Raw genomic sequence first — 12,388 nt, forward strand, 5'->3', positions numbered from 1 at the left:
AAAGGCGCACATTATGTCATCGGTTGAAGTTCGGTCGAAACAGTCGTTTATTATAAGTTTTAATACGATATCATAACACGCGATTTGGCGTGAAAACGTGAGTTTTCGTTACCGCAGAGAGAGAGAGAGAGAGAGAGAAGAAAGAGAAAAATCTCGAGATTCACCGTGTACATGGATTTTTACGTAAATTTAACATTGTAATGACACGCATTTTTATTTTTCAATATCCTCTTTCTATATTTGTAAAGAGTGTACAGAAGAATGGTGCACGGAAAGAACAGTTTTGCTGAAGTATCAAAAAATTTAGCTAGATACAGATCTGAAAATAATTTTGTTGCATCATTAAAATAATTATGTAAAATAATCAAACTGATTACTAAAATATCAAAATTTTTACAGCATTATCATCATACTTCAGCGACCTACTATAATTATTTTAATGGTGCAACAAAATTATTTTCAAACAGAAAACCGTTCTTTCCGTATGTGTCGATTATATAAGGGCGTGCATTTCCATGATACGTGAATAAGAAACTCTGCAAGTCTCTGGCTTTCGTTTGCGCTTCACAAACCCGAATTTTGTACTCGTGGTATTTAAGAATTTAGCTAGATACAGATCTGAAAATAATTTTGTTGGTTGGTCAAAATAATTATGTAGAACTTAAACTGATTGCTGAAATGTCAAATTTTTTTACAGAATCGTCATATTTCAGCGACTTACTATAATTATTTTAATGGTGTAACAAAATTATTTTCAGATTTGTATATTTAGCTAAATTTTTAGATATTTCAGCAAAACCGTTTTTTCCGTGCACATATTTTTATCAGGGTCTAAATATCGCTAATATATATCACTAATGTAAACTGTACATAAAATAAGCCAGTTGTTGCCATTTGTACACACATTAATGTAATAATTTTTTTGTCTGAACGTTGGAATATTATCGAATCATTAGAGAATCTTAATATCTTGAGTTCGACTGATTGAGATTCAGCGGAAAGGCAAATATGTATATAATATGTGAGAAGCTTGAAGAAGTGCAGGATCTCTACTGAGATTACCAGGAAAAGGAACAGACAGTATCTGACCATTTTTAATCCTTTAGGGGCCTGTGTACATAATTATGTACTTGGGGGGAAAAAAAAACTAAAAAAGTTTCAAAAGGGACGTCTTTTAAGACTACCTTATAAATTATAACATTTTACTCCAACGGGATCGATGTGTGGCCCCTAAAGGGTTAAAAAAAAAGAAAGTTACGACAAATGGATTAACAACGCGTAATGAGTTAATATTTATTTTAACTGGCTTAGTAGATTATGGCGTTTAAAATTATCATGTGAACGTTATTTGTTACTTTATATATTACCTTTTGTAAATCGCGGCAGAAAGGACAAAAGGTTTATGGACACATAGTTGTCTCATGTGTTGGCGCCGAACGACCGACGACACATATAGTTTGCCTAGTTTCGGTGGATTGCACTGATCCCGTTTTGTGGTAGGTCACTGGTAGGCGAGAACCGGTTGTCTCAGTTCCATTCTACAACTGCACGTGATTTGGATGTTCGTTCTGACCATTTCCGTGTTTGCCTTATACCTTACACCGACGGTATCGGAGAAGAAACGTCGATCATCGGATATGTTTCTTCAAGATCCAAACAATGCACTGATGCTCCTGGAACTGAATATGCAACTGGCATCGCCACTCTTCGCGCAGTCACCGATCGCTCTACAACGCAAATTAGGTGAGAGGATGAATTTAAGCGAATGGGTATTTTAACTCCCATTGCTGCGCGGAGTCAACGTGGAGCTGCTTAATCGAAACCTCTGGCAGCAATTCTCTGAGAATAATACAGAAATGATAATTACCAAGAGCGGTCGGCGCATGTTTCCGTCCGTTCAAATAAACGTAAACGGTTTGGAGAAACGTGAGAATTATTATGTCCTCATGGAGATTGCACCGGCCTCCGATCGCCGCCACAAGTACTGTGGATACCAGAACGGGGGCGAGAACAGCAATATGGGTGGCTGGAGTTTTGCGGGGCCGGCAGAGCCGCAACAGCCCTTCGGCTATAGGATTTATAAGCATCCCGAGAGTCCGGCAACGGGATCCAGCCACTGGATAGACAATCCGATCAGCTTCAATAAATTGAAGCTCACGAACAACATCAACGACCCCAATAATACCGTGGTATTAACATCGATGCACAAATACGTTCCTAGGATCTGGATAGTTCGTTGCTTCGATGCGAAGAACTAAAACGAGCTCTTTACTCATTCAACCGCGTTGTTCGTTTTCAAGGAGACGGAATTTTTCGCGGTGACGGCGTACCAAAACGAGAACATCACGAAGTTGAAGATCAATAACAATCCATTCGCGAAGGGTTTTCGCGAGATGGGTCTGTCACGGTTCAAGCGAAAGCATCATTCGATCGATCATCAGGCTCAATCGGATTCCAGTCTCGACGAAAGAGTCTCATTGATCTACGACTCCGAATCGAATCAGCCGAACGACCCTCCCTTCTTTAAGGGTTCCAAGCCCATTAAAGCATGCGATTATCTTTTACTTTAGCCGGGGAGTCGAAGTTGGCCGGCCTTGCAACGTGGGAGAAGCGGACGCGAATCCCGCCACCGTTGCGAGTCGATCCCCGGCGCCGGGCATGCTTGAAACGCAGTACCCGTGCACTGCGTTTGACACATATGGATATCCATTCACGAAATAACTAATTACTATTTATTTCTGAATAATTTTTGAAGATTGCTGATGCAATCAACGCCGAGTTTGGATTGAATCTTTCGAGTCTGTATTTATTATATTCGACTTGTTCTTGGCCGTTATGTGATCTTGAGGAGGATTAGGTGCTATAAAATTTACAAAGAAGAAGAAGAAGGAAGAAGAAGGCTATTGGGGGCCACGGCTACTCGTGGCATGAGTCTCGTGCGTCAAGAGGCGTTTCTACACTCTATAACTAGCGCCTACTTTCGAGGAGCCAGCTACGGAGTTACTGGGTGTTTCCGCACTAACCGAGTCATCAATCTCGCATCGTGCGTGCAGTGCCCGGACCATCCGAGAACCCGGGCGTGAAGATTCATTCTTAACTTCTTCATATTTACCGCGTGTTGTGGAGCAAACGGATTGACAGCCGAGAGCTTCCCAGATAACCGTGCCTTTCTTTGGCTCCGCAACTCACCAGCGGTACTTGGGCCCGTATCACTACAGGTTTTTAGAGGCGCATTCAGATCGCCATTGACGCTACTTGGTTACTGCAGAACGCGCTGGCCAGCCGATATCAGATCTTGCGACCGAGCCTGAATCGGAACAGCCCCATTGCAGCGGTTCAGCGAGACCATTGGGACGTGTCGCACCTCATGACTTGACTGGGAGAGGCTATATATTCGCATTACCATCAGACCTGTAACTGACTCTGACTCTAGGCCCAAAGAGACTCGTGCAGAGAATCAATGGCTTAAGACAGCCTGACTCCTTCGATACAAAACGACAGTGCTCGCACCACCGTAGTTTTCCTTTCTGCCACGATTTACAAAAGGTAGTAGTCTTGCCGCTGTTCGCAACGCGGACGGGAGCGAGGCCGCCGTGGCCAGCGTGATAACCGGTAGTAGGTTTGAGAGAACGAATGCGTGTATACGCGATCGGGTACTTAACGCGGATCGGCGAGCTATTGGTCGGTCGGCCACGGGTTTGGTACACGGTCAACAGTGCCTCCGATCACGTAATTTAACTGATCGTTTCCAGTTTCGCCGACGTGAACTCGCTTCTGGTATTAGGACCACGCGAAGTAAGACCATCTTTGCTACTTAATATGTCGTTAACTCTTTAGGGGCTTGTGTACATAATTATGTACAATTGAAAAAAAAAAAAACCCAGAAAAGACCACAAAATGACAAAAGACAAAAAAAAAAAAACAAGAAAACAGTACTAAGAAAAAACACAAAAAAAGAGTAAAAAAATTCGTCAGGGACGTCTTTTAAGATTGTTATAACCTGGCCTCTAAAGGGTTAATTTAACTAAAACAATGTTAATTTAATTATTAATTTGACTAGTCAATGGAGTTAAAATAACATTATTTGTGTTAAAATAATAAATTTTGACACATGGTAATTAAAAAGAACAAAATGTTATTTAACTCAAGGTATTGGTTTAAATTTTATCTTTTGATATTTAATGCGTAGGGACAGTTATAGTAATTATACCATTTTTTATTTATATAGAGTATATAGACTAATGATTGTATGTATAGAATACTTTGTGATTAATTGTAATTGCAAGCCGTTTTATCAGACACTCTAAATTCAAGTGTGTTATTTTTACACGCATAAAAAATGATACGTTTGACTGAAGCTCGTTTTACATGTTTTGTTGCGTGTTAAATCAACACGTTTAATCGTATTAATGTGTTCAACCGTGTTAAGTTTCATTATTCAAAACGACAAGAAATGTGTAAGAAGAGCTTTAGTTAAAATAACACACTTCGATTTGCAGTGAATTAGCCGCAAGAAAAAGAAATTTCATTATTTCATAAAATTATACATTTCTTTTTTAAATGAAAGAAAGTTACGCACGTTGCACGTAACTTTCTTCAACTTTTTAATACGCCATGAATGTCTGTACTTAATGCATTAAATTATGCGTTTTACTCGTTGATATTGTTTACGATAATTTTATCGTTGCATCTTTAGTCGATTATACGCAAATATATCGATGCTGCGAGATTTATATATCAATATTACTTATATAACGAACCCTCCGTGAATATATCTCCGATTTAACCCTTAAATGACCAGTGGGGTCCAGCGGACCCCAGACCCTTTAGAATAAAATGTTTTTAAATGTTCTTGCAAAAAATGGAGCTCATACTCCCATTGATGATAGTTGAGTGATTGACCTACCCGTGTGTACACTTAGTAGTACTCAGTTTACTTAATTTTTTATACTATGATCGAAAATAAATTTGAACAATATTAGCATTTTATACTCTTCTCTTGACCTTGAACGACATTGAAAAAAATTGTCATAACTAAAGATAAAGAAATCAATGAGTAAGGAGACATTTTTCATGCTGGGGTCTTTTAGACACCTCAGTGAACTTACGAGATTCTTGAGAGGTGTGGCATTTAAGGGTTAAGATCGATTTAGACATAACCGTGCCGTGTCCGTACCGTTTACGGACAGAAAGATTTAGACTCGTTTCACACGTAGGCATCTGGCACCGGATACCGGACTACCGATGTCGCGGGTATCCGATCGATTTTCTTTATTTTCACAACCGTTTATCGGACAAACCTGTAAATGCTTTCATATTAATACACTTCGCGATCGGATACCCGGCGTCAGTAGTCCAGTGTCAAATACGTGTGAAACGGGGCTTAGTCGAATTTCATTCCGTTGCATCTTCGAATATTTTCTTAACTAGTGGCCGCATCGCCATTAGTTAGTGGTAGAGTTGCAGGCGTTTTGATGGGAATTTTAAGAAGGTATTCGACTTCGAAGGTCTGCATAAGGTCTGTATAAACTGATGGTGTCAAAATTACACCTACAGTTTATAACGCCGATTCCGAACGGCTTTTTTTTTAGACCATGTTTAATATGTTTAATAAGTTTCCTTTGAAGTTTATATTCCTTTTTGTTCTTATGTTATGGCTTATGTTATATTCAAGCTGTACAACTCCAAAGATGGCCAGGACGAACCATCTGTCAAGTATTTATTCCCGTGAATATTTGCGTTTTGAAGATGATTTTTAAAAACTATTCTAAGGTTTTGCAATTTTTTATTTATCAGGAACTTTAGAACTTTTTGAAAGGAATCAAATAAGCTACTCAGAACTATTCGGTCTTAAAGTTGGGTGTGAAGTTAGCATTCTATTTTTTAACCGACTTCAAAGAAGGACAGAAACCTCACAGAAAGACAAATACGCAACGTAAAATAGATTTAGCTACAATAAATTGATGGCTAATTTTTTGTAACGAACTATTCTAGTTAGAAAATTCTTTTGTAAGTTTATCCATTTCCTTTCTTTTCTTACAATGTGCTATCCTATTTCGATGTTTTATTATTTCACTTATATTTGTATTCAATTTCAAACAATTTTAAATATACTTGACACAGCGAAGTAGGGGTATATAACTAGAAGAATCTTCACCGGCGTTGCTTCAACGGTTGCCACATCAAACCAAGTACATTTACATTTAACTTTTTTTTTAAATGAGAATTACATAATGTGAATTTTTACATTTATATTTTAATATATTGTTGCGTCTACCGCCGTACCGGATCTTCCCTGAACACTCGCACTTACACTCACGCCGAGTCGGGTTCGCGGTAAATAAATATAGGCATCGTTTTTGGACAATCAACACAACTTTATTGTAAATATTCAATACACGAAAGAGGTTTTCTTACGTCCGCCTCAGAGCAAGGACCGCCAAAATCTGTATTTTTAAATTAATTGTTTATTTGCTCAGCAACCGCTGTTTTGAATTTGTTAAATATATTTCTGATATATTCAAGTAGTTCAAAAAGTATTTAAGTTCGGTGTCATTAAAATGGTTATCACTAAATTTTGAAAACATGTTATCCAGATAACAGTTGGATTATTCCATAAATTAATAGAGAACGACGAAATATTTCACTATTTATCAAAATGTGTTTGAATTTTGGAGCTAAATAATTGTTTTAGAAGTCTGCATTTTTCTTCGTAAATATCTTCACAAGGTTCTCTTTTAATAAAATTGAGAATAAATTGCGTTGTCTCATTAAGTATTTGATTGTAATGATGTAAAATATTGTCATTCATCTATAGCTGTTGTGAATAATATTTGTATTATAGAGTCGAATGGACAAGTATTTCTAGCAAAATAGGGTTATTTATCAATTAGAGTCGGTTGATTTTAACGTTATTACAATTTTTTAATAGCATTGACTTATCAATATCTTTAATACGATTGTTACGATGACGAATATCTGGTTGAGATTTATAATAGTAACTACATTTTTTCTTTACGTTTTCTTTCTGCTCATTTAATTTTTTATCATTGGTTTGATTATTATCATTATTATTATTTTGCACAATTTCTTCATTGTTGGGAGATTCTGGGAAATTTCGACAATTAAACTGACAGTCTTTTTGATTTTTGATACTCGATACTTAGTATCCATGTGATGGCGAAACAAGTTCTGAATTATTTAAATTTGACAGTATTTTTACTGGTGGATATCACATTCTGTGGGTGATATCCCATTTCATTTTTTAGCAATTTTCAAATTACATTTTCACGAGCGGTTTTTTTGTACTTACAATTAGATGCAACAAGGACGTAAAACTAGATTTACACAAATAACTTTTATAATTCGTTTATCTGTCACACTCTTGTCACATATGTAGATGAGGACGTCCTAGCTTGTTTATTACATTCTTAATGACAGTCTTATTTTATTTAGGGCCAATTTCACCAACCACAGTTAGCTTAACCGTCGGTTAAAGTTAACAGGGCGGCCAACTTATCATACTACCTCATGATACCTTAACCTCATATTTCAGTTCAGTGGGTTATCATCTCACCCGAGGACGCTTGAAAGATCCCCCCTTCAGTGGGTTATCAGCTAAATACACACCGGAAAAAGTTAAAGGTTTTATTATATAAATATCAAAAAATAGTTTTATGATATTGTTAGAAAAAATAGAAAACAATAACTTTTATTTTTTTACAGAATAAAAAAGATGCAACGTCAAAAAAAATTTTAGTGACGCAGAAAAGAAAAGTTTAATAAATTTAATATTTTTACAACGCGATGTAATAGAGAATAAAGAAAGTGACCGTTTAATAATGGTACAAAAAGATAAAGCATGGGCTGATATTACTGCACAGTATAATGTAAATGCAACAATTCCTCGATCAGAAAAATCTTTACGTAACTGTTGGGATAATATGAAGAAAGCAGCAAGGAAGTATTGTGCAGCTATAAAACGTGAAAGTTATAAGACAGGTATTAATTTTTATAAGAATATGATGAAATATTATCGATATGCGCACTTGCACCAGCGCTAATTATTGAGTCAATGTATTTATTAAATACATGTTTATTGTTTCACAACTAATCCAAGCAATCAATTCATTTAACACATAAATGCGGAACAATTTGTAATAGCAATACAGGCAATACAGATCTTATCACACAGAATAGCAGAGAACAAAATGCGAAGATAAACATAAACATACATGTAATATAGTCAATTCCATGGTAACACATTTTAGCAGTATTATTTAATATTGATACATATATTGAATCGAAACTAATTCTAGGAATCGAGATCACCATTTCATAATTTCTAACAGAATATAAATAAAATAATATTTTATACATTATTATTACATTTGTAGGTGGAGGAGTAGCAAATGTTACACAAAATATTTTATTAGAGCGTGTAACTGAAGTGATGGGTGAGACATCAACATATGGATTGATGAATCCTTTTGATTCTGATGCGATAGACAAAGAAAATACAAATATTGAAATTCTGGACGACGATGATGATTCAAATGAAAATGATCCAAATGAAGTATTTTCAGTTAGTTACATATTTTTTGTTATTGTACTATTTAGAATGTTACATTAGGTTGTTCTGCTTAATAAGGAATATTAATTTTACAAAGATTAAATTTTTTTTGTAGTATCTAATGGAAAACGAAAACATTACAAACTGGAAGTCTTGGGATCCAAATAAATTAAAATCAGAAATAAGTCCTCCGTTGAAAGATAAAAATAATACACAGGCATCATCGTCAAATACACAGGCGTCATCGTCAGATAGTACATATAAGAAAAGAAAAACCACTCAATATTCAAAGAAAACATTAGATGAGGTAAAGACTGATTTAGCAGATACTCTGAAAGTAAATGTGGAAGAGAAGAAGGAGTATGAGATAGAATTGTTGAAAGCTCAATTAGAAAAAGAAAAGCTTAAAATCGAATTATTAAAAGTATTAATCGAAAAAGAAAAAGAGGGAAATACAAATAAAATTTTTAAAATCTAAGTCAAACATTACAAATATAATTTTGCAATATTAATATGTTTTGTTAGGTTAGATTGTTAACATTAAATCAATGTTCTTTTTATTTTTATTTACATTCAAAGACTTAAAATACGTAAGCATATTCATATTTAAAGATTATTTTAAGATGCATTCATAGCGTTTTAAAAGTAAATCAATAATTTAAAGATTATTTCATTTATATTAATAAAAAATAAAAAAATAAATCTTGTGCCAAAATAAATTAAAACATGCGATATTTAAAGGGTTTTGTATTTATTAAATGATAGAAAAAGGAAACTTTTATTATCTGTTGCTAGAAATACATGTGATATTAATGTTCTGAATGTTACAGATATATTAATTTTATTTAGTTTTACAAGTTTTATATATATGAATTGTATACACACATGAATATATAAGTAGTAAAAGATTTTTCTAATGAGAATAAATACAAAATATAAAGATATACGCTTATTTATTTCATAAAAATAGGTACAAGAGTATTAGTGGATATATTATTTTATACTATATTTTATGTATTATGTATACAATACAAACTGTACATGCAACTGTAAGTACAAAATGTATAAAAGTTTGTAAAATAAAATTTTCATGAATTATATTAAACTTACTTATCATTGAAAGTCTAATTAATAAGTTTTCATTAAATAAAAATGTTTGCCTCATATCAATGTAAATACATATTAATAATCGATTTTGCATATCCTTGCCATTCTTCACACACCTATCATGTTGTCTTGTAACGTCTTTCTTACGTGCTCAAAAAATTAATCTATTATAAAAAAAGTTTATTATGTAGTATTACAGTATATTCTTTTAACTAATGATTGTTACCATTACCTTTCAAAATATTTCACCATTGTACGTCGCACATCAGTGACATTTCTGTTGCTCTCATTTATGTCTTGCATTAAAACAATAGCATTATTATATGCTTCGGGATTAGTTATAATTTCCTCTTTATCGTGTTGAATAATGTTGTGTAACACTGCTGTTGCAACAATAACAGGAAGCATTTTCTCAGGTGTGCGAAAACGTGCTCCAACAGATAAAATTGGAAATGTCCTCTTCCATATACCGAAGAAACGTTCGATTTTTGAACGCGTTCTGATTTGAGCTTCATTATAGAGATGCTCTGCAGCTGTTGTCGGAGATTGTAATGGACACATAATATACGATAAGTTTGGATATCCAGAATCTGCTATAAGTACACTGTCACCAAATGTGCCTGTTTCAAATAAACTTTTTATTCGTGAATGATTGAAAATAGTGGAATCATGTGTAGATCCTGGCCATCGTGCCACAATATCTATAATTTCCAATTTACTATTAACGATAACTTGTACATTAAAGGAAAACCAGCCTTTTCTATTTCGATATAATTCACTCTCTTTTTTACCTGTATTAGAGAAGGTTATTATGTAAAAGGTTATTATGTAAAAAATGTGTATATATATGTATATATATTTAAATTCTACTCACCATATGATTGTATTTTTATGTGAGTGCAATCCATACAGCCAATAGCGCGAATAAATTTGGCAGTTTGATAAAATTCCTCCTCATTTTGACGAATTTCTTCAGGTAATAACGGAAGTTTTATTAACTCCTGTCTTAACGTAGCAATAGCACAAGATACACGATAAACAATTCTTTGAGTACTAGATGTACTAATGCCACAGAAATCTCCAATAATTTGCAAGAAAGATCCTGTTGCGTAGAAACGTAGGGCAACTAATAACTGTATGATAGGTGGAATAGCATCATTACTGTTAAAAAACAGACAAATTAAAATATTATAGGAAAAAAATTATGTTTATATTTATTAATGTATTATACACAATTTTACTACTATTAATTATAAACATATACATACATATATATAATTCTGTACAATACATACCAATCAGTATTTTGCCGAATTTGGTTTTCTATTCTTTTTAACAATATCATAAAACTATTTTTTGATATTCTAAATCTGTTTTTAAAGTCAACTTCGTCTAATACTTCTATATAATTTATACGTGGTTTTATTTTACGTGGCCTTCGATAGTTCGTTGGTAAATTGTGATCAGCGAATTCGTCAAAAAATATAAAATTTAAAATGTCATTCATTGTATTTAACTTTAACTTTTTCCGATGTGTATTTAAGCTGATAACCCACTGAAGGGGGATTTTTTCGAGCGTCCTCGGGTGAGGATTATTTATGGTGCCTTAATACCTCCGGGTAATTGGCACATCGGAACTAATAACCCACTGAACTGAAATCTGACAATCTGAGGTTAAGTATCATGAGGTACCTAAATATGACAAGTTGGCCGCCCTGTTAACTTTAACCGACGGTTAAGCTAACTGTGGTTGGTGAAATTGGCCCTTAGTAGGTAACATTACATCTAATCTAGTGCATGGTTTTGCGTGTACGATCCATTGTATGTAGGATTCTTTGAGGTTGCCACGTTTGGAAAGCGACGTCATCGAGGACAATGCCGTCGGTAGTGCCCTCTTTGAAGCGCTTCCAATCCTCTGGATCTTGGACGAGAAGTGGATGTTTGAAATGTGCTGACGCATACTGCGTTTTTCCGTAACCAGTCTGTAAATAAAAAATATATATATAAAGAAGAAAGACGACGAAAACGACGAAGACGGAGACATTATCTAAGGGACTAAATATTTTCTATCAATGTTAACTTTCATGCTTTTTCATACGATAGGTTATTAATTATTATTACATTGTTACCAATACACTTTACATTTAAATATCTTTAAATAAATCTGATGTTTGTCTAGTATGATTGGAAAAAGTTGTATGGACATCTTGATCTTAGAAATGGAAAATAATGGAAATATTTTTTTTCTCTCTTTTCAAGTTTACTTTCCTTTTTTTCTTTTCCTTCTTTAGAAATTAATAATGGTTTATGGATTGTTAATAATGGTTTATGGATAATTCAACAGTATTCTTCAACATTTAATGCACTGCTATCATCTCTCTGTTGAGTCTTCTTAGGGAATAATACATTTTTATATATAGTGCTGATGTATTCACTTTTTTTTACGACAGCGTGAAATATATGATGATAGTCCGCCTGCCGTACGATTTTTAAATATTTTCTGATTAGCTTCTATTAATTTTTATGCTTGATTTTTAGTTGGTAGGCGGCCGTTTTTTTCAAACGATGGTCCAAATACCGATTTTACCAATTTTTTCTCGGGCGATGTCCAGAGTGATCTTAATAATAAAGAAAATATGTTAATTCATACTTCCATGAGTTTAAATTTCTTCTTTGGAGAACTTTCGCCATGCCACATCTTTTTTTAAT

At 34.1% G+C, this 12,388-nt stretch overlaps 2 protein-coding genes and 1 pseudogene across 4 annotated transcripts; 2 read left to right on the forward strand and 1 right to left on the reverse strand.

The window, feature by feature from the left end:
- The first annotated feature begins 961 nt into the window (after window positions 1-961).
- On the forward strand, window positions 962-4,915 carry LOC139811512 (T-box protein 2-like; annotated as a pseudogene).
- Window positions 4,916-6,355: 1,440 nt separating this feature from the next.
- Window positions 6,356-9,362, forward strand: LOC139811758 (uncharacterized). 3 transcript variants are annotated; one of them, XM_071776131.1, is made up of 4 exons: window positions 6,356-7,644; window positions 7,726-8,001; window positions 8,397-8,575; window positions 8,688-9,362. In XM_071776131.1, exons 2-4 carry the CDS (start codon window positions 7,842-7,844, stop codon window positions 9,048-9,050), a joined length of 702 nt encoding a protein of 233 aa, XP_071632232.1. In that variant the 5' UTR covers window positions 6,356-7,644; window positions 7,726-7,841; the 3' UTR covers window positions 9,051-9,362. The 3 variants fall into 3 exon arrangements, with proteins under 3 accessions (XP_071632232.1, XP_071632230.1, XP_071632231.1); XM_071776129.1 differs by having other exon boundaries at window positions 7,434-7,644; window positions 8,397-8,584; window positions 8,688-9,343; XM_071776130.1 differs by having other exon boundaries at window positions 7,434-7,637; window positions 8,397-8,584; window positions 8,688-9,343.
- Window positions 9,363-9,494: 132 nt separating this feature from the next.
- On the reverse strand, window positions 9,495-11,427 carry LOC139811757 (putative nuclease HARBI1). Its single transcript, XM_071776128.1, has 4 exons — window positions 10,975-11,427; window positions 10,554-10,840; window positions 9,912-10,470; window positions 9,495-9,843 (listed from the first exon to the last, which is right to left on the reverse strand). Exons 1-4 carry the CDS (start codon window positions 11,184-11,186, stop codon window positions 9,831-9,833), a joined length of 1,071 nt encoding a protein of 356 aa, XP_071632229.1. The 5' UTR covers window positions 11,187-11,427; the 3' UTR covers window positions 9,495-9,830.
- Between the last annotated feature and the right edge of the window lie 961 nt (window positions 11,428-12,388).

The sequence above is a fragment of the Temnothorax longispinosus genome, chromosome 4 (assembly GCF_030848805.1).
Source record: "Temnothorax longispinosus isolate EJ_2023e chromosome 4, Tlon_JGU_v1, whole genome shotgun sequence".
Lineage (NCBI taxonomy): Eukaryota > Metazoa > Arthropoda > Insecta > Hymenoptera > Formicidae > Temnothorax > Temnothorax longispinosus.